Raw genomic sequence first — 22,146 nt, 5'->3', positions numbered from 1 at the left:
TGCATAACTACAACTCACAACATGCCCTTCGGCTGTCTGGGCATGCTGGAAGTTGTAGTATTGCAACAACTGGAGGCACACTGGTTGGGAAACATTGTCTGTTTCCTAACTCAGTGTTCCCCAACCCATGTGCCTCAGCTGTTTCATAATTATAACTTCCTGTAAGCATGGTCTGTAAGTGCATGCTGGGAGTTGTAGTTTTGCCCCCCCCCCCCACCCCACGTGAATGTACACAGGGTACATTTACATGGGTGGGGTTTACAGCAAGTTTCCCACTTCAAGTTGAGATGTGGCAAATTTTCTGCTGCAGCTTAAACGCCCTGTGTGAATGTACCCTAAAAACACTGCACTACACTACACTAACCCTAAATAAAGAGTAAAACACAACATATACACTACACTCTTACACTGTTTGGGGGCACCCTGTTTGGGGAAAACAGACATACAGTATTTTTGGTGGAGGAGGCAAGGGTAAAGTTTGCATCTGGGTACACCCCTATGAAAATTCCTAATTTAGACCTCAAATGGCGCTCTCTCACTTCAGAGCCCTGTCGTATTTCAAGGCAACAGTTAAGGGACACACATGGGGTATCTCCATACTCGGGAAAAATTGCGCTACAAATTTTTCGTGGCTTTTTCTCCTTTTACCACTTATGAAAAGGTAAAGTTGGGGTCTACACCAGCATGTTAGCGTAAAAAATTTTTTTTTTTACGCTAACATGCTGGTGTTGCCCCATACTTTTCATTTTCAGAAGAGGTAAAAGGAAATAAAGACCCCCCAATTGTAACTACCCCATATGTGGGCGTTAAATGCTCTATGGCGCACAGCAAGGCTCAGGAGTGAGAGCGCCCTATGTACATTTGAGACCTAAACTGATGATTTGCAGGAGTGGCTGCTGGTTACAGCGGTTCTGACATAAATGCAAAAAAAATAAATACACACTTGACCCCATTTTGGAAACTACACATGTCACGGAACGTAACAAGGGTTATAGTGAGCCTTAACACCCCACAGGTGACTGACAGATTTTTGAAACAGTGGTCCGTGAAAATGAAAAATGTAATTTTTCATTTGCATAGCCCACTGTTACAAAGATCTGTCAAACGCCAGTTACGTTACGTTCCTTGTTACGTTCCTTGAGGGGTGTAGTTTCCCAAATAGTGTGCCATGTAGGGTGTTTTTCAGTGTTTTGACACCATGGGGGCTTCCTAAATGTGACATGCCCCCCAAAAACCATTTCAGCAAAATTCGAATTCATTTTCTAATAGCCCAATGTCGCTTCTTCCCTTCTGAGTCTTCTAGTGCACCCACAGATCACTTTACATCCACATATAAGGTATTTCCTTACTCAAGAGAAATGGGGTTTCAAATTTTGGGGGACATTTTCACCTATTACCCCTTGTGAAAATGAAAAAATGTGGGTAACATTTATAAAAAAATTAAATTTTTCATTTTCATGTCCAACTTCAACGCAAAGTCGTCAAACACCTGTGGGGTGTTAAGGCTCACTGTACCCTTTGTTACGTTCCTTGAGGGGTGTATTTTCCCAAATAGTGTGCCATGTGGGGTGTTTTTCGCAGTTCTGGCACCATGGGGGCTTCCTAAATGTGACATGACCCGCAAAAACCATTTCAGCAAAATTCGCTTTCCAAAAGCCAAATGTCGCTCCTTCCCTTCTGAGCCCTCTAGTGCACCCACAGAACACTTTTCATCCACATATGATATATTTCCTTACTCGAGAGAAGTGGGGTTTCAAATTTTGGGGGACATTTTCACCTATTATCTGTTGTGAAGATGAAAAATTTTTGGGTAACATCAGCATTTTTGTGAAATAAATTTTATTTTTCATTTTCACATCCATCTTTATTGAAAATTCGTCAAACACCTGTGGGGTGTTAAGGCTCACTGTACCACTTGTTACTTTTCTTGAGGGGTGTAGTTTCCCAAATAGTATACCATTTGAGCTGTTTTTACACTGTTCTGGCTCCATAGGGGCTTCCTAAATGCGACATGCCCTCCAAAAACCATTTCTGCAAAATTCGCTCTCCAAAATCCCATTGTCGCTCCTTCTCTTCTGAGCCCTCTAGTGCACCCGCAGATCACTTAACATCCACATATGTGGTATTTCCTTATGCAAGAGAAATTGGGTTACATTTTTGGGGGGGGCTTTTTCTCCAGTTTTAGTTATAAAAAATATGGGTCTACAAGAACATGTTAGTGTAAAAAATGAAGATTTAGAATTTTCGCCTTCACTTTGCTGCTATTCCTGTGTTTCACCTAAAGTGTTAACAAACTTTTTGAATGTTATTTTGTATATGTTGAAGGGTGCAGTTTTCATAATGTGGTCCATTATGCGTTATTTCTGACATAAAGACCCTCAAATTCACTTCAAAACTGAACTGGTCCCTGAAACTTCAGATTTTGAAATTTACTTGAAAAATTTGGAAAATTGCTGCTGAACTTTGAAGCCCTCTGATGTCTTCCAACATAAAGTAGATATATTATATATGTGAATCAATATATAATTTATTTGGTATGTCTATTTTCTTTACAAGTTAGAAAAATGCAAAATTTAAAAAATTTTCATGAAATTTGGGAATTTTTCACCAAGAAATGATGCACGTCAGTAGAATATGTCATGAAAAAACAATCTCGGAATCAAATTCCTAAGTACAAGCATCCCAGAGTTATTAATGCTCAAAGTGACAGTGAATTATACAATACAGAAATTTAGGTGCACTACTGTGGTATATGCATACAATTACTTTGGCTATCCCTCAACACTGATGTTAAAATTGAGACATTCGCCAGTACATCCTTAGCAAAACCAGGGGCCAGTGCGCAATTATAGCAGCATTAGGCCCAGCCTTCTCCCAGGTTCCCTCCAGGGTGGCTGAGCACACATACAATAGGAGGAGGGAGACAGACTATAAGTCCCATCTAAGTTGGCTGATATGTGTGATGGCCTCACAGGTGGACCTTAATGCTGCCTTAATAGTGATCAAAGCGCATTAAATGTGGAGTTTATACACCTCCTAGGCACTAACTCGGGCCTAATGCTGCTGTAATTTCCCACTGGCCCCTGGTTTTGCTTATCACGCACAGGTAGGTTTAGTGTTAGGTCCCATGCCACTTGAGAAACCTTGGCGTTGGTGTGCGGGCTCTGGTATGTCCTTCATCTAAGGATATACTGGCGAATGTCTCAATTTTAACATCAGTGTTGAGGGATAGCCAATATCATTGTATACATCTACCAAAGTAGTGCACCTAAATTTCTGCATTATATTATTCTAATTGTTACACATCCACACCGTTTATCTGGTGTAAGATGCCATTGTGGCACTTGTAGTCTGTTGCAGGCATCCCTCATTGTATGCATTTTATGCCCTTAGCAACAGAGCACAAGGGCAGCATATATGCACAACTGCATTTGGGGTTGAGCACCTCCTGCCATTTGAGACCACATCTTTGTTGTTGTTCAGTTGTCAGAATTGCAAAAAATGCTCTGGTCCTTAGGGTCAAAATGGGCTCGGTCCCCAAGGGGTTAAAGAAGAAATTACAGGTCTGGGAGAGCCAGAAATCTTGCTTGTTTGTAGGTGACCAAATACCTATTTTCCACCATAATTTGCAAATAAATTCTTTAAAATTCAGATTTTTTTCAGATTAAATCAATCAGATAATTTTTTTTCTCATTATGCCTCTTATAGTTTGAGGTATACCTATAATTAAAATTACAGGCCTCTCTCATCTTTTTAAGTGGGAAAACTTGCACGATTGGTGGCTGACTAAATACTTTTTTTCCTCATTGTGCAAGTGCAAAGTAAACTGGGTCTAACATTTCTATCTAATATTATTGCATTATAGTAATTTAACAATTAATTTATATTTACTAAGATATTTACATAATTATCCTATTGTTTTCAGGATAAAAAATTGATTAAAGCATTTTTTGAAGTCCTTGCTCATCCTCAAAATTACTTCAAATACACAGAGAAACACAGAGAGATGTTACCTCGGTCCTTCATCAAACTCTTACGTTCTAAGGTGTCTGGATTCTTACGGCCTTACAAATAAAACAAACTACAGAAATGTCCTATAATCCTTGGACTTGTGCCATAATGCATCAACATAAAGTACTATAATATGATTGCAATCCTTTATCTACAAACTAAGCTCTAAAAATGGCAGTGTATGAGCATTGAAGACCAAATAGGATGCAGCAAATCACCAAAAGTGTACCTATGTAACTTGTTATCTAAGAACTTAGTATACTACATATTACATTTTCTTATTTCAAATCCTAATGTGTAGTGTTTTTTTACACTGACCTACATTGCTGTCACGATGCCGGCTGGCAGGTAGTGGATCCTTTGTGCCAGAGAGGGATTGGCGTGGACCGTGCTAGTGGATCGGTTCTAAGTCACTACTGGTTTTCACCAGAGCCCGCCGCAAAGCGGGATGGTCTTGCTGCGGCGGTAGTGACCAGGTCGTATCCACTAGCAACGGCTCAACCTCTCTGACTGCTGAAGATAGGCGCGGTACAAGGGAGTAGACAGAAGCAAGGTCGGACGTAGCAGAAGGTCGGGGCAGGCAGCAAGGATCGTAGTCGGGGGCAACGGCAGGAGGTCTGGAACACAGGCTAGGAACACACAAGGAAACGCTTTCACTGGCACAATGGCAACAAGATCCGGCGAGGGAGTGAAGGGGAAGTGAGGTATAAATAGGGAGTGCACAGGTGAACACACTAATTGGAACCACTGCGCCAATCAGCGGCGCAGTGGCCCTTTAAATCGCAGAGACCCGGCGCGCGCGCGCCCTAGGGAGCGGGGCCGCGCGCGCCGGGACAGGACAGACGGAGAGCGAGTCAGGTACGGGAGCCGGGATGCGCATCGCGAGCGGGCGCTACCCGCATCGCGAATCGCATCCCGGCTGGAGACGGTATCGCAGCGCACCGGGTCAGTGGAGCTGCCCGGAGCGCTGCGGTAGCGAGAGAGAAGCGAGCGCTCCGGGGAGGAGCGGGGACCCGGAGCGCTCGGCGTAACAGTACCCCCCCCCTTGGGTCTCCCCCTCTTCTTAGAGCCTGAGAACCTGAGGAGCAGACTTTTGTCTAGGATGTTGTCCTCAGGTTCCCAGGATCTCTCTTCAGGTCCACAGCCCTCCCAATCCACCAAAAAGAACTTTTTTCCTCTGACCGTCTTGGAGGCCAGTATCTCTTTCAATGAGAAGACATCAGAAGAACCGGAGACAGGAGTGGGAGAAACTAATTTGGGAGAGAAACGGTTGATGATGAGTGGTTTAAGAAGAGAGACATGAAAGGCATTAGGAATACGGAGAGAAGGAGGAAGAAGAAGTTTGTAAGAGACAGGATTAATTTGGCACAAGACTTTGAAGGGACCAAGATAGCGTGGACCCAGTTTGTAACTGGGGACACGAAAGCGGACATATTTAGCGGAGAGCCATACCTTGTCTCCGGGAGCAAAAATGGGGGGAGCTCTTCTTTTCTTATCGGCAAACTTTTTCATGCGAGATGAAGCCTGTAAAAGAGAAACTTGGGTCTCTTTCCATATGGTGGAAAGATCACGAGTCACTTCATCTACCGCGGGCAAACCAGAGGGCAAGGGAGTAGGGAGGGGGGGAAGAGGGTGACGGCCGTACACCACGAAAAATGGGGATTTGGAGGAAGATTCAGAGACTCTAAAGTTATACGAGAATTCGGCCCATGGTAGAAGATCTGCCCAATCATCCTGGCGGGAGGGAACAAAATGTCGTAAATAATCACCCAAGACCTGGTTAATTCTTTCTACTTGTCCATTGGATTGAGGATGATATGCAGAAGAAAAGTTTAATTTAATCTTGAGTTGTTTACAGAGAGCCCTCCAGAATTTTGACACGAATTGGACGCCTCTATCCGAGACTATTTGTGTGGGCAACCCGTGAAGACGAAAAATGTGTACAAAAAATTGTTTAGCCAACTGAGGCGCTGAAGGAAGACCAGGAAGAGGGATGAAATGTGCCATCTTGGAGAATCGATCAACGACCACCCAAACAACAGTGTTGCCACGGGATGGGGGTAGGTCTGTAATAAAATCCATACCAATCAGAGACCAAGGCTGTTCGGGGACAGGCAGAGGATGAAGAAAACCAGCGGGCTTCTGGCGAGGAGTCTTATCCCGAGCACAGACAGTGCAGGCTCGCACAAAGTCCACGACATCCGTCTCCAGAGTCGGCCACCAATAGAAGCGAGAGATGAGTTGCACAGATTTCTTGATGCCTGTATGACCTGCGAGATGGGAGGAGTGACCCCATTTGAGGATTCCGAGGCGTTGGCGTGGAGAGACGAAGGTCTTTCCTGGAGGAGTTTGCCTGATGGAGGCTGGAGAAGTGGAGATCAGGCAGTCAGGAGGAATGATGTGTTGCGGAGAGAGTTCAACTTCCGAGGCATCCGAGGAACGAGAGAGAGCATCGGCCCTAATGTTCTTATCGGCAGGCCGAAAGTGAATTTCAAAATTAAATCGGGCAAAGAACAGAGACCACCTGGCCTGGCGAGGATTCAGCCGTTGGGCAGACTGGAGATAGGAGAGGTTCTTGTGATCGGTGTAAATAATAACAGGAAATCTTGATCCCTCCAGCAGATGCCTCCATTCCTCAAGTGCTAATTTAATGGCTAGAAGCTCTCGATCCCCGATGGAGTAGTTCCTCTCCGCCGGAGAGAAGGTCCTAGAAAAAAAACCACAAGTAACAGCATGCCCGGAAGAATTTTTTTGTAGAAGGACCGCTCCAGCTCCTACAGAGGAGGCATCAACCTCCAATAGGAAGGGTTTAGATGGGTCAGGTCTGGAGAGCACGGGAGCCGAAGAAAAGGCAGACTTGAGCCGTTTAAAGGCGTCTTCCGCTTGAGGAGGCCAAGACTTGGGATTGGCATTTTTTTTGGTTAAAGCCACGATAGGGGCCACAACGGTAGAAAAATGTGGAATAAATTGCCTGTAATAATTGGCGAACCCCAAAAAACGTTGGATAGCACGGAGTCCGGAGGGGCGTGGCCAATCTAAGACGGCAGAGAGTTTGTCTGGATCCATTTGTAGTCCCTGGCCAGAGACCAAGTATCCTAGGAAAGGAAGAGATTGGCATTCAAACAGACATTTCTCTATCTTGGCATAAAGTTGATTGTCACGAAGTCTCTGAAGAACCATACGGACATGCTGGCGGTGTTCTTCTAGATTGGCAGAAAAAATCAGGATATCGTCCAGATATACAACAACACAGGAGTATAAGAGATCACGAAAAATTTCATTAACAAAGTCTTGGAAGACGGCAGGGGCGTTGCACAGGCCAAAGGGCATGACCAGATACTCAAAGTGTCCATCTCTAGTGTTAAATGCCGTTTTCCATTCATCCCCCTCTCTGATGCGGATGAGATTATAAGCACCTCTTAAGTCCAGTTTGGTAAAGATGTGGGCACCTTGGAGGCGATCAAAGAGTTCAGAGATGAGGGGTAGAGGGTAGCGGTTCTTTATCGTGATTTTATTAAGACCGCGGTAGTCAATGCAAGGGCGTAGAGAGCCATCTTTTTTGGACACAAAGAAAAATCCGGCTCCGGCAGGAGAGGAGGATTTACGGATAAAGCCTTTTTTTAAATTTTCCTGGATGTACTCCGACATAGCAAGAGTCTCTGGGGCGGACAGAGGATAGATTCTGCCCCGGGGTGGAGTAGTGCCCGGGAGGAGGTCAATAGGACAATCATAAGGCCTGTGAGGAGGTAGAGTCTCAGCTTGTTTTTTGCAAAAAACATCCGCAAAGTCCATATAGGCCTTAGGGAGACCGGTTACAGGGGGAACCACAGAGTCACGGCAAGGGGTACTGGGAACCGGTTTTAGGCAGTCCTTGAAACAAGAGGGCCCCCAACTCTTGATCTCCCCAGTGGACCAATCCAGGGTTGGGGAATGGAGTTGAAGCCAGGGTAGTCCAAGGAGGATTTCGGAAGTGCAATTGGGGAGGACCAAAAATTCAATCTTCTCGTGATGAGGTCCGATGCACATTAGAAGGGGCTCCGTGCGGAAACGTATGGTACAATCCAATCTTTCATTGTTTACACAATTGATGTAGAGGGGTCTGGCGAGACTGGTCACTGGGATGTTGAACCTGTTGACGAGAGAGGCCAAAATAAAATTTCCTGCAGATCCGGAATCCAAGAAGGCCATAGTAGAGAAGGAGAAGGCAGAGGCAGATATCCGCACAGGCACAGTAAGACGTGGAGAAGCAGAGTAGACATCAAGGACTGTCTCACCTTTGTGCGGAGTCAGCGTACGTCTTTCCAGGCGGGGAGGACGGATAGGACAATCCTTCAGGAAGTGTTCGGTACTGGCACAGTACAGACAGAGATTCTCCATGCGGCGTCGTGTCCTCTCTTGAGGTGTCAGGCGAGACCGGTCGACCTGCATAGCCTCCACGGCGGGAGGCACAGAAACGGATTGCAGGGGACCAGAGGAGAGAGGAGCCGGGGAGAAAAAACGTCTTGTGCGAACAAAGTCCATATCCTGGCGGAGCTCCTGACGCCTTTCGGAAAAACGCATGTCAATGCGAGTGGCAAGATGGATGAGTTCATGTAGGTTAGCAGGGATTTCTCGTGCGGCCAGAACATCTTTAATGTTGCTGGATAGGCCTTTTTTAAAGGTCGCGCAGAGGGCCTCATTATTCCAGGATAATTCTGAAGCAAGAGTACGGAATTGTACGGCGTACTCGCCAACGGAAGAATTACCCTGGACCAGGTTCAACAGGGCAGTCTCAGCAGAAGAGGCTCGGGCAGGTTCCTCAAAGACACTTCGAATTTCTGAGAAGAAGGAGTGTATAGAGGCAGTGACGGGGTCATTGCGGTCCCAGAGCGGTGTGGCCCATGACAGAGCTTTTCCAGACAGAAGGCTGACTACGAAAGCCACCTTAGACCTTTCAGTAGGGAACTGGTCCGACATCATCTCCAAGTGCAGGGAACATTGGGAAAGAAAGCCACGGCAGAATTTAGAGTCCCCATCAAATTTATCCGGCAAGGATAGTCGTAGACCAGAAGCGGCCACTCGCTGCGGAGGAGGTGCAGGAGCTGGCGGAGGAGATGATTGCTGAAGCTGTGGTAGTAGCTGCTGTAGCATCACGGTCAGTTGAGACAGCTGTTGGCCTTGTTGCGCTATCTGTTGTGACTGCTGGGCGACCACCGTGGTGAGGTCGGCGACAACTGGCAGAGGAACTTCAGCGGGATCCATGGCCGGATCTACTGTCACGATGCCGGCTGGCAGGTAGTGGATCCTCTGTGCCAGAGAGGGATTGGCGTGGACCGTGCTAGTGGATCGGTTCTAAGTCACTACTGGTTTTCACCAGAGCCCGCCGCAAAGCGGGATGGTCTTGCTGCGGCGGTAGTGACCAGGTCGTATCCACTAGCAACGGCTCAACCTCTCTGACTGCTGAAGATAGGCGCGGTACAAGGGAGTAGACAGAAGCAAGGTCGGACGTAGCAGAAGGTCGGGGCAGGCAGCAAGGATCGTAGTCGGGGGCAACGGCAGGAGGTCTGGAACACAGGCTAGGAACACACAAGGAAACGCTTTCACTGGCACAATGGCAACAAGATCCGGCGAGGGAGTGAAGGGGAAGTGAGGTATAAATAGGGAGTGCACAGGTGAACACACTAATTGGAACCACTGCGCCAATCAGCGGCGCAGTGGCCCTTTAAATCGCAGAGACCCGGCGCGCGCGCGCCCTAGGGAGCGGGGCCGCGCGCGCCGGGACAGGACAGACGGAGAGCGAGTCAGGTACGGGAGCCGGGATGCGCATCGCGAGCGGGCGCTACCCGCATCGCGAATCGCATCCCGGCTGGAGACGGTATCGCAGCGCACCGGGTCAGTGGAGCTGCCCGGAGCGCTGCGGTAGCGAGAGAGAAGCGAGCGCTCCGGGGAGGAGCGGGGACCCGTAGCGCTCGGCGTAACAGTACCCCCCCCCTTGGGTCTCCCCCTCTTCTTAGAGCCTGAGAACCTGAGGAGCAGACTTTTGTCTAGGATGTTGTCCTCAGGTTCCCAGGATCTCTCTTCAGGTCCACAGCCCTCCCAATCCACCAAAAAGAACTTTTTTCCTCTGACCGTCTTGGAGGCCAGTATCTCTTTCAATGAGAAGACGTCAGAAGAACCGGAGACAGGAGTGGGAGAAACTAATTTGGGAGAGAAACGGTTGATGATGAGTGGTTTAAGAAGAGAGACATGAAAGGCATTAGGAATACGGAGAGAAGGAGGAAGAAGAAGTTTGTAAGAGACAGGATTAATTTGGCACAAGACTTTGAAGGGACCAAGATAGCGTGGACCCAGTTTGTAACTGGGGACACGAAAGCGGACATATTTAGCGGAGAGCCATACCTTGTCTCCGGGAGCAAAAATGGGGGGAGCTCTTCTTTTCTTATCGGCAAACTTTTTCATGCGAGATGAAGCCTGTAAAAGAGAAACTTGGGGAGAGCGAGTCAGGTACGGGAGCCGGGATGCGCATCGCGAGCGGGCGCTACCCGCATCGCGAATCGCATCCCGGCTGGAGACGGTATCGCAGCGCACCGGGTCAGTGGAGCTGCCCGGAGCGCTGCGGTAGCGAGAGAGAAGCGAGCGCTCCGGGGAGGAGCGGGGACCCGGAGCGCTCGGCGTAACAATTGCTATGTGCGCAACCTTAACTCCTTGGGGACGGAGGGTATATGCATACGCCCTGGCGTCCCATCACTTAAGGACGGAGGGCGTATCCATATGCCCTCCGCATTTCCGATCACCGCCGCTCGCCGGGCGGTGATCGGACCAGGATGACTGCTGATATCTATCAGCAGGCATCACGTGGAAATGCCCAGGGGGGTCCTGAGACCCCCCCATGTCAGTGATCGCGGCAAATCGTTGGTCAATTCAGACCAGCGATTTGCCCGCGATCTTCGCCCGGAAAATAAGAATAAGTATAGGAGCCAGGTGGCAGTGTTGCCACCCCTCCTATCCCCTGCCATTGGTCGGTCAGGCTGACCACCAATGGCAGGAGGGTGGCGGGGGGGTTAGAGTTAATTTCCCCCCCGCTCTGCCCACTGATCGAAGTCGGGGCAGAGCGGGGGGAACACAGGCGGCGAGGGGGGAGCATGGCCCGGCTTACCTGGACTGGCGGAGTCATCCTGGAACAGCGGCGATGCGGCATCGACACAGGAGGAACGGCCGGAAAGTGAGGCGGAGAAGGCTGCAGCGAAGATTTTCTCTGTGGCCTTCTAAAAGCTGCAAAACTACAACTCCCAGCATGCCCACACAGCCAAAGGCTGTCTGGGCATGCTGAGAGTTGTAGTTTTGCAACATCTGGAGGGTCTCAGTTTGGAGACCACTGTGTAGTGGTCTCTAAACTGTGGTCCTCCAGATGTTGCAAAACTACAACTTTCAGCATGCACTGACTGTCTGGGCATGCTGGGAGTTGTAGTTTTGCAACATCTGGAGGACCACAGTTTGGAGACCACTATACGGTGGTCTCCAAACTGTAGCCCTCCAGATGTTGCAAAACTACAATTCCCAGCATGGCCAGACAGTCAGGGATGCTGGGCGTGTAGTTCTGCAATATCTGGCCCTTCATATGTTGCAGAACTATAAATCCCAGCATGCCTGGACAGTCTGGAGGGCTACAGTTTGGAGACCACTACTTAGCGGTCTCCAAACTGTTATTCCCCAGTTGTTGCATAACTACAACTCCTAGCATGCCCAGACTGTCCAGGCATGCTGGGAGTTGTAGTTCTGCAACATCTGAAGGGCCAGATATTGCAGAACTACGCGCCCAGCATCCCTGACTGTCTGGCCACGCTGGCAATTGTGGTTTTGCAACAGCTGTTGGCACACTGGTTGGGAAACACTGAGCTAGAGTCTGTTTCCTAACTCAGTGATTCCAACCCGTGTGCCTCCAGCTGTTGCAAAACTACAACTCCCAGAATGCACTGACAGACCGTACATGCTGGGAGTTGTAGTTTAGCAACAGCTGGGGGCACATTGGTTGGAATCACTGAGCTAGAGCCTGTTTTCTAACTCAGTGGTTCCCCACCAGGCTCAGGATTGAGAGAGCGCCATGTACATTTGAGGCCTAAATTGGTGATTTGCACAGGGGTGGCTGATCGTTACAGCAGTTCTGACATGAACGCAAAACTAAAAAAACACCCACATGTGACCCCATTTTGGAAACTACACCCCTCACGGAACGTAACAAGGGGTATAGTGAACCTTAACACCCTTCAGGTCTTTGACAAATTTTCGTTAAAATTTGACATGAAAATTAAAAATGTTGTTTTTTTCCCCCTGAAATGCTGGCCTTACCCCAAATTTTTCCTTTTCACTAGGGGTAATAGTAAAAAGCCCCCCAAAATGTGTAACCCCATTTCTTCTCAGTATATAAATACCCCAGATGTGGAAGTAAAGTGCTCTGCGGGCAAACTACAATTCTCAGACGAGAAGGAGCGCCATTGGGCTTTTTGAGAGAGAACTAGGCTGGAATTGAAGGCTATGTGTGTTTACAAAGCCCCCATGGTGCCAGAACAGTGGACCCCCTCCACATATGACCCCATTTTGGAAACTACACCCTTCACGGAACATAACAAGGGGCCTTCCCTTCTGAGCCCTCTAGTGCACCCACAGAGCACTTTACATACACATATGAGGTATTTCCTTACTCAAGAGAAATGGGGTTACAAATTTTGTGGGGCATTTTCTCCTATTACTCCTTGTGAAAATGAAAAGTTTGGGGTAACACCAGCATTTCAGTGTTAAAAATCGGGGAGAGAAGCGGCCGGCGCTGCTTCAGGCCTCCGGTGTGCGTCCCCTGCGTCGTTGCTATGCGCTGCACGGCGCGGCGCATGACGTCAGTGCGCCGCGCCATGCATAGCAACGAAGCAAGGGACGCACACCGGAGGCCTGAAGCAGCGCGGACCCGACCCTGGCAACAGGTAATTATGCAACCGGGGATGGGGGGAGGCAACTGGGCAGCGGCACCGGCAATGGGTGCCGCTGCCCCTTCTCTCCCCCTGTCTGTTGGCGCCGCTTCTCTCCCCCTGGCTATCGGCGCCGGCAATAGGGCGCCGGCACCGATAGTCAGGGGGAGAGAACGGGCAGCGGCACCGATAGCCAGGAGAAGGGAAGGGCCGGCAGCAGGGCTCTAGACCCCAGGAAAGGCAGGGGGAGAGAAGCGGGCAGCAACGGCCTCTCTCCCCCTGCCTTTCCTGGAGGTGTATTGGGGTATACACGCGCAGACACGCACCCTCATTTTACCATGGATATTTTGGTAAAAAACTTTTTTTACCCAAATATCCTTGGTAAAATGAGGGTGCGTGTTATAGGCCGGTGCGTGGTATACCCCGATAAATACGATATCTAAAGATGGTCTATTTTTCTCTCTGTCAGCCATAAAAGTATAATTTCTACATTAGTATCCATGGTGGTATGAGGTAAATGTTAAATGATCTCAGTAAAACTCTTGTCATATTCCTCATTGTTTCTATTCTAAATGGCCATGACCTATATGATGGATCTCTTTTCAGTTTAATACCAGTGAATATACTGTCAGAGCCTATTGATTTATAATGGGCTGATCAATCAGATTCAGTGTTTTTAGTGTAAAAAAAAAAAAAATTTCAATCTGTTTTTACAACCCAAAACCTTAGGATTTCTATTGGAATAGAACACAGTGCAAGTATTATTAGTATTAGTATGCAATTTTTTTGTGAAAAGGTAATATATTTCCTGTGGCAAAACCCTGCATAGATGTGGGCAAAATAATGTATAGCAGATTTCTTGATGAAAGTATGAATGCATGTTCATTTAAATACTGCTTATTGTCTATTTATACTAGGCATTTTTCTTAACAATGACAGCTAATCTACAGGGTGGACCATTTATATGGATATACCTTAATAAAATGGGAATGGTTGGTGATATTAACTTCCTGTTTGTGGCCCATTAGTATATGTGAGGGGGGAAACTTTTCAAGATGGGTAGTGACCATGGTGGCCATTTTGAAGTTGGCCATTTTGAATCCAACTTTTGTTTTTTCAATAGGAAGAGGGTCATGTGACACATCAAACGTCTGGGATGTGGAATTCCTATCGCCCGACGCCCGGGACAAGCAGTTTTGGGCGCCGGGCTGGTGAATTTGTCCGGCCCTTAGCCCGGCTTCGGGCAAGCAGGGCCGGACCTGACAAGCGCGGCCGTGATCTGCAGTCTGTATGGAGCGGGCTGCCGACTGACCTCCGTGTTGACCACCGCACGAAGCAGCGGCCAACACGCCCCCTCCATACACTGCTATGGGAGAGCCGGAAATTGCCGAAGGTAGCGCTTCGGCTCTCCCATAGCAGTAAATGGAGGGCGCAAGTCAGCCGCCACCTCGTTCGGTGGTCGACACGCGCTCTCTATGCAGAGAGCCGGAGCCCCATATGGGAGATCGTGGGGGGCCCCAGCGGTCGGACCCCCGCGATCTGAAACTTATCCCCTATCTTTAGGATAGGGGATAAAATGTTCAATCCCGTAGTTCTTCTTTTAACCCCTTCCATGTTAAAAGTTCAAATCACCCCCTTTTCCTATATAAAAACACGTAAACATAATAAAAATAAACATATTTGGTATCGCTTCCTGCGTAATTGTACAACCTATTAAAATATAACATTATGTATCCCGTACGGTAAATGTAAAAAAAATACCAAACCACAGATTTGCAATTTTTATAATATCCCAGAAAAAAAAGTTAAAAAGCGATTAAAAAGTCAGATCAATACCAAAATGGTACCGATACAAAAAACAGATTATGGCGCAAAAAATGAGCCCTCATACAGCCTGGTATGTGGAAAAAAATAAAGCTACAGGGGTTAAAAAATGGCAATACATTTTTTTTGAAAAAGTCCAGAATTAGTAAAACATGACGTAAACGATACAAATCTGGTATTGCTGTAATCAGGCAGCCTAAAGTATAAAACTAACATGTTATCTCAACCACAAGGTAAATGGCGCAGAAAAGAAAACCACCAAATCTGCAAAATTATCTTTTACTATTTCAATATCACTTCCCTAAATATATATATATTTTTTTGGTTCAGACAATATGTTATTGAAAAATTAAAAGGTATCATTATAGTAGGTAGTTATGGCTATTATAGGGCAAGGAGGCAAAAATCAGAGCGTAAAAGCGAAAATTGGCCCGGACAAGTGGATCGTCATGAGGGACAAGTAAATTTTGCTCCATTTTAGTCCCGTGGACAAGTAGTTTTTTTTATAAAATTTCCACACTCCTGAACGTATTGGGAATTTCACAAGAAAAACACTGATGTGCTTGGTTTTAAAGTAACTTTATTCTTTCATAAGTTATTTACAAGTTTCTGACCACTTATAAAATGTGTTCAATGTGCTGCCCATTGTGTTGGATTGTCAATGCAACCCTCTTCTCCCACTCTTCACACACTGATAGCAACACCGCAGGAGAAATGCTAGCACAGGCTTCCAGTATCCGTAGTTTCAGGTGCTGCACATCTCGTACCTTCACAGCATAGACAATTGCCTTCAGATGGGTCATCTGAAGGCAATTGTCTATGCTGTGAAGGTACGAGATGTGCAGCACCTAAAACTACGGATACTGGAAGATAAAAGTCTAAGGGGGTTAGATCGGAAGACCATGGGGGCCATTCAACTGGCCCACGACGACCAATCCACTTTCCAGGAAACTGTCCATCTAGGAATGCTCGGACCTGACACCCATAATGTGGTGCTGCACCATCTTGCTGGAAAAACTCAGGGAACGTGCCAGCTTCAGTGCATAAAGAGGGAAACACATCATCATGTAGCAATTTCGCATATCCAGTGGCCTTGAGGTTCCCATTGATGAAGAATGGCCCCACTATCTTTGTACCCCATTTACCACACCATACCATACATTTTTGTGTTCCAACAGTCTTGGAGGGATCTATCCAATGTATAAGCATTCTGAGATGAACAGTTTCCTGGAAAGTGGATTGGTCGTCGTGGGCCAGTTGAATGGCCCCCAAGGTCTCCCAATCTGACCGCCTTAGACTTTTATCTTTGGGGTCATCTGAAGGCAATTGTCTATGCTGTGAAGATACGAGATGGGCAGCAGGTGAAACTAAGGATACTGGAAGCCTGTTCTAGCATTTCTCCTGCAGTGTTGCTATCAGTGTGTGAAGAGTGGGAGAAGAGGGTTGCATTGACAATCCAACACAATGGGCAGCACATTGAACACATTTTATAAGTGGTCAGAAACTTGTAAATAACTCATGAAAGAATAAAGTTACGTTAAAAACAAAAACAACTCTTCCTATTGAAAAAACAAAATTTGGATTCAAAATGTCTGACTTCAAAATGGCCACCATGGTCACCACCCATCTTGAAAAGTTTCCCTCCTCTCATATACTAATGTGCCATAAACAGGAAGTTAATATCACCAACCAGCTTTTTCTCCTTTTGATATGATTCATCAAATGGTTGTAATTTTCTCTATGTGTTGCTTTCTCTTTCCATTTTTTTTCTTTTTTTTTTTGTTGTTTTGTAAAAATTTTAAAACTTCTAAATAAACAGTTATAAAGAAAAAAATATATCACCAACCATTGCCATTGTATTAAGGTGTATCCATATAAATGGCCCACCCTGTAATATGCTTTGTTTGTATTTTTCATCATACCATTTGTCTATATAACTATCATGCTTCTCTCTGCAATATTTTTTACATTGAAGAGTTATACATAGACTTCTTGATAGAATACTATGCATCATGAAAGCTTATTTAAAAGCATTTATAGGTGTTTAAGAGGTAGTGCAGTATCAAAAAATGTATCCGCTGTCCTGCAGATAGGGGATAAGTGTCAGATCGCAGGGGGTCCAACTGCTGGGACTCCCTGTGGTCTTCCAGCCACCCCTCCCGACTTCCTGCATGAATGCAGCATGTAATGGCACAAAGCTGTGGCGGACATGCCTCCAAGGAGAGCGTGGTTCCATACGGGAGATTGCAGAAGGTCCCAGCAGCTGCCCCCCCCCCCCCCCCCCCGCGATCAGACACTTATCCTTTATCCGCAGGAAGTTTATTGATACTGCATAACTCTTTTAAGGCAAGTATGGGTCATTATAAGATCAAGAGTACAATGTTAAAGAGACTGGAATGGTAGTGCCACAAAGATGGAAAAGTAATCATGAAACAGGAGAATATGTTGAAACACCTGACAGTTTTGATTCTCTAGTCACCTACATTTTCTACTCTGAATATTTTATATTGTTTAAATAAAGTTCTTTGCACTTAACAATTGGACACAGTTATTTAGAGTAACATTTTTACGCTTGAAAAACTGTAAATAAGTTAATTTAGAGAGATAGATAAGCAGGGTAGTTGCTGGGTTTAAGATAGCTTCAAGTGCATCTTTCACTTAGAAAACATATGTGAAGCTGCCCCCACATTGCAGTAGGGCTTCACATGTTCAATTCATTCATACCTTTAGTGGGACTGTAGGGTGCTTTATATGCATAAAAAAAGCATTTGTAAGGTGTCCAGGACTGTTGAAGACACAAGGGTTCACAGCCACAATGCTTCTCTTCAATCATGGCTGCTCGTTCTGAAATACACACAGCACTGTAAAGCACTTTGCACTTTACACAGAACCACCGTGGGCAATTCTATCGAACATCCATGGTAAAAGGGACTTACAACACCATGTGCATTACAGGACAAGGTGCCATGATTGGAAAGAGGTTTGTGGCCTTATAAAAGCTTCTTTTTTTTTTATGCGTGTAAAGCATTCTAAAGTCCCACTGAAGGTATGATTGGATTATTCATTTTAATCCATCCTGGGCAGCTTTACATGGGTTTTCTGCACTTTAACTGGACAAAGAAATGTTTCAGATTCACTTATGGTAAATCGCTAAGATACACAGGCAATCAGGAGTTACAGTTCCATGGGACATATACTGTATGAAAAAAAGTATTGGGACATCTCTTAAATTCAGGTGTTTTAGTCAGTCCCATTGCCGCAAGTGTGTAAAATCAAGAACAAATTAATACAGTCTGCCTTATAAACATTTGTGAAAGAATGGGTTGTTCTATAGAGTTAATTATAGATACTGAATTCTAGTGTCTGTTTATGAAGCTTCTTTACTTTTTGATTTTCCACAGTCAACTCGAGTGGTATTATTGAAAAGTTGAAGTGTATAGAAACCACAATAACTCAACGAGTAACTGGAGACCATGGAAAGGTACACAGCAGGGCTGCCAAGTGCTGCTACAATCCACAAATCCTGTTTCCAGGATCACTAATACCCTTACTATAACCACACCCTAAAATGTCACTTTTATTAGTGTATTTATTAAAAGGTATAAACAAAAAAGTTTTAAAATACCAGTGTATACCAGAATATAGTACATAATCGTCACTAGAGATGAGTGAACTAACAGTAAATTTGATTTGTCACGAACTTCTCGGCTTGGCAGTTGATGACTTATCCTGCATAAATAAGTTCAGCTTTCAGGTGAAAGGTATCCACCTTTTCCAGCCTACCGGAGCACCTGAAAGCTGAACTAATTTATGCAGGATAAGTCATCAACTGCGGAGCCGAGAAGTTTGTGAAAAATCGAATTTACTGTAAGTTCGCTCATCTCTAATCGTCACTATAACATATGGGCATCCGCCCATAAGCGAATAACACTGAACATATCATATTATCTATACTGTTGATGGCATCAGTCCTAACAGCAAATATAAAATATAACCAGTGACACAGGTTTATTAAAAACTCATACAAATATCCCCCCTGACATGTTTAATTCCTCAAAGCTTCATCAGAGGTCTGGGCTAAAGGCGAAAATGGAGACTGGAGACATCACAAGTTATGGCCAAAACTATCCAATTACCACAGTAATTCAAAGTAAGTAAAATTACATCACCGATTGCAGTCCAATAGGAATCAATACTTATGATGGACAAAAATCTCTCAAATTCCCAAGGGCAATTAATTAAAAGTTTTGATTGCCAGTTATTAGCAGCAATGGTTCATATTGGTTACCCCTCAGGGCCACTTCTCCTATTATACCCCCTACCTATCACAATCCTCATTACAAATGTATTTACAAATGGCAAGATGGGTGAGTAATATGAATTGTGATCGGTAGTAGGTCTTATAGGCACTGAAAACTTGACTCCCAAGAATACAAGGAGCAGGGAAACATGTATGATCTATTTAACATTACAGTGAAAGGTGACAACAGTAGATAAGACAAAAGGAGCTACACCTACCCTCCCTGATAGAATGATCTCTGGACAGGTCACAGAGCATGCTGTTACGATTCGGCAGGCTGGATGTGGATCCTCTGTGTCAGCGAGGGATTGGCGTGGACCGTGTCGGTGGACCGGTTCTAGGTTGCTACTGGTATTCACCAGAGCCCGCCACAAAGCGGGATGGTCTTGCTGCGGCGGTAGCAACCAGGTCGTATCCACCGGCAATGGCTCAACCTCGCTGACTGCTGATAAGGCGTGGGACAGAAGGACTAGACAGAGGCAAGGTGAGATGTAGCAGAAGGTCGGGGCAGGCGGCAAGGTTCGTAGTCAATGGAGATAGCAAGAGGTCAGGAACACAGTTATGGCAAACACAGTAAACGCTTTATCAAGGCACAATGGCAACAAGATCCGGCAAGGAAGGGAAGGGGAAGTGAGGTTATATAGACAGGTGCACAGGTGGAAGCTAATCAGACTGATTGGGCCAGGCACCAATCATTGGTGGACTGGCCCTTTAAATCTTAGAGAGCTGGCGCTCGCACTCCCTAAGGAGCGGAGCCGCGCGCGCCAGGACGTGACAGCCGGGGACCGGGACAGGTGAGTGACTTGGGATGCGATTCGCGAGCGGACGCGTCCCGCTATGCGAATCGCATCCCCGCCGTTAATGTCAGTGCAGCGATCCCGGTCAGCGGGTCTGACCGGGGCGCTGCAGAGAGAGGAACGCCGCGAGCGCTCCGGGAAGGAGCAGGGACCCGGAGCGCTCGGCGTAACAGTACCCCCCCCCCCCCCCCTTAGGTCTCCCCCTCTTTTTGTCCGGTTGTCGCTTCACATGGGACGAGGACATTGGGAGCGATTCTAGAGTTTCCTTCTGGAAGACAGAAAAGTCCTGGGAAGCTACATCAGCGGCAGGCAGTCCAGAAGGAGTGGGAATGGGGAGGGGGGGCAGAGGGTGAAGCTTGGCACGGGGCAGAGTGTTACCAGGACAGGGGCTATGAGGAGGCAAAATCTCTGCTCGTTTATTGAAAAAAACCTCGGCATAGTCCTGATAGGCCTTGGGGAGACCAGGTATAGGAGGAGACACTGAGGTTTGACTGATGGGACTGGGAGCAGACGTGAGGCATTTTTTGTGGCAAGAAGCACCCCAGCTCTTGATCTCCCCGGTGGTCCAGTCAAGGGTAGGAGAGTGGCGTTGGAGCCATGGAAGACCGAGGAGGACTTCAGAGGTGCAGTTGGGCAAAACAAAAAATTCAATTTTTTCGTGATGCAGTCCAATGCTCATGAGCAGGGGTTCTGTGCGGTAATGCACAGTGCAGTCCAATTTTACTCCGTTGACCGAGGAAATGTAGAGCGGCTTGACGAGACGGCGCACAGGGATGTTGAACTTATTAACAAAAGAGGCCAAAATGAAATTTCCCGCAGAACCAGAGTCCAAGAAGGCCATAGCTGAGAAGGAAGAGTTGGCAGAAGGAGAAATCCGCACGGGCACAGTGAGACGGGGAGAAGCAGACTTCATACCAAGAGACGCCACACCCACGTGAGCTGGGTGCGTGCGTGCGTTTTCCAGACGTGGAGGACGAATAGGGCAATCCACTAGGAAATGTTCGGTGCTAGCGCAGTACAGACATAAATTTTTATCCCTGCGGCGAGACCTCTCTTCATGGGTCAGGCGAGACCGATCCACTTGCATAGCCTCCTCGGCGGGAGGCACAGGGGTAGTTTGCAAAGGATATTGGGAGAGAGGTGCCCAGAGATCAAGGTCTTTTTCCTGGTGGAGCTCCTGGTGTCTTTCCGAAAAACGCATGTCAATGCGGGTGGCCAAATGGATAAGTTCATGCAGGTTGGCAGGAATTTCTCGTGCGGCCAGCACATCCTTGATGTTACTGGATAGGCCTTTTTTAACCCCTTAACGACGCAGGACATATATTTACGTCCTGCGCCGGCTCCCGCGATATGAAGCGGGATCGCGCCGCGATCCTGCATCATATCGGGTCGGTCCCGGCGCTCATCAACGGCCGGGACCCGCGACTAATACCACACATCGCCGATCGCGGCGATGTGCGGTATTAACCCTTTAGAAGCGGCGGTCAAAGCTGACCACCGCTTCTAAAGTGAAACTGAAAGTGACCCGGCTGCTCAGTCGGGCTGTTCAGGACCGCCGCGGTGAAATCGCGGCATCCCGAACAGCTGACCGGACACCGGGATGGCCCTTACCTGCCTCCTCGGTGTCCGATCGTTGAATGACTGCTCCGTGCCTGAGATCCAGGCAGGAGCAGTAAAGCGCCGATAATGCTGATCACAGGCGTGTTAATACACGCCAGTGATCAGCATAGGAGATCAGTGTGTGCAGTGTTATAGGTCCCTATGGGACCTATAACACTGCAAAAAAAATGTAAAAAAAAAGTGTTAATAAAGGTCATTTAACCCCTTCCCTAATAAAAGTTTGAATCACCCCCCTTTTCCCATAAAAAAAATAAAACAGTGTAAAAAAATAAATAAATAAACATATGTGGTATCGCCGCGTGCGTAAATGTCCGAACTATAAAAATATATCATTAATTAAACCGCACGGTCAATGGCGTACGCGCAAAAAAATTCCAAAGTCCAAAAAAGCGTATTTTGGTCACTTTTTATACCATTAAAAAAATGAATAAAAAGTGATCAAAAAGTCCGCTCAAAACAAAAATCATACCGATAAAAACTTCAGATCACGGCGCAAAAAATGAGCCCTCATACCGCCCTGTACGTGGAAAAATAAAAAAGTTATAGGGGTCAGAAGATGACATTTTTAAATGTATAAATTTTCCTGCATGTAGTTATGATTTTTTCCAGAAGTGCAACAAAATCAAACCTATATAAGTAGGGTATCATTTTAACCGTA

At 46.5% G+C, this 22,146-nt stretch overlaps 1 protein-coding gene across 1 annotated transcript in view; it reads left to right on the top strand.

The window, feature by feature from the left end:
- SCUBE3 (signal peptide, CUB domain and EGF like domain containing 3) overlaps positions 1–4,294 on the top strand; it is a 1,482,089-nt gene extending 1,477,795 nt beyond the window's left edge. Inside the window, exon 26 of the mRNA XM_056557668.1 lies at positions 3,926–4,294. Coding sequence (XP_056413643.1) covers positions 3,926–4,075 — 150 coding nt within the window. The 3' untranslated portion in view covers positions 4,076–4,294. The remainder of the gene's footprint in view (positions 1–3,925) is intronic.
- Positions 4,295–22,146: the final 17,852 nt, after the last annotated feature.

The sequence above is a fragment of the Hyla sarda genome, chromosome 2 (genome assembly GCF_029499605.1).
Source record: "Hyla sarda isolate aHylSar1 chromosome 2, aHylSar1.hap1, whole genome shotgun sequence".
In the NCBI taxonomy this organism is placed as follows: Eukaryota; Metazoa; Chordata; class Amphibia; order Anura; family Hylidae; genus Hyla; species Hyla sarda.
The sequence above is the reverse complement of the archived record's forward strand: the minus strand, read 5'-3'. Positions and strand labels throughout refer to the sequence as shown.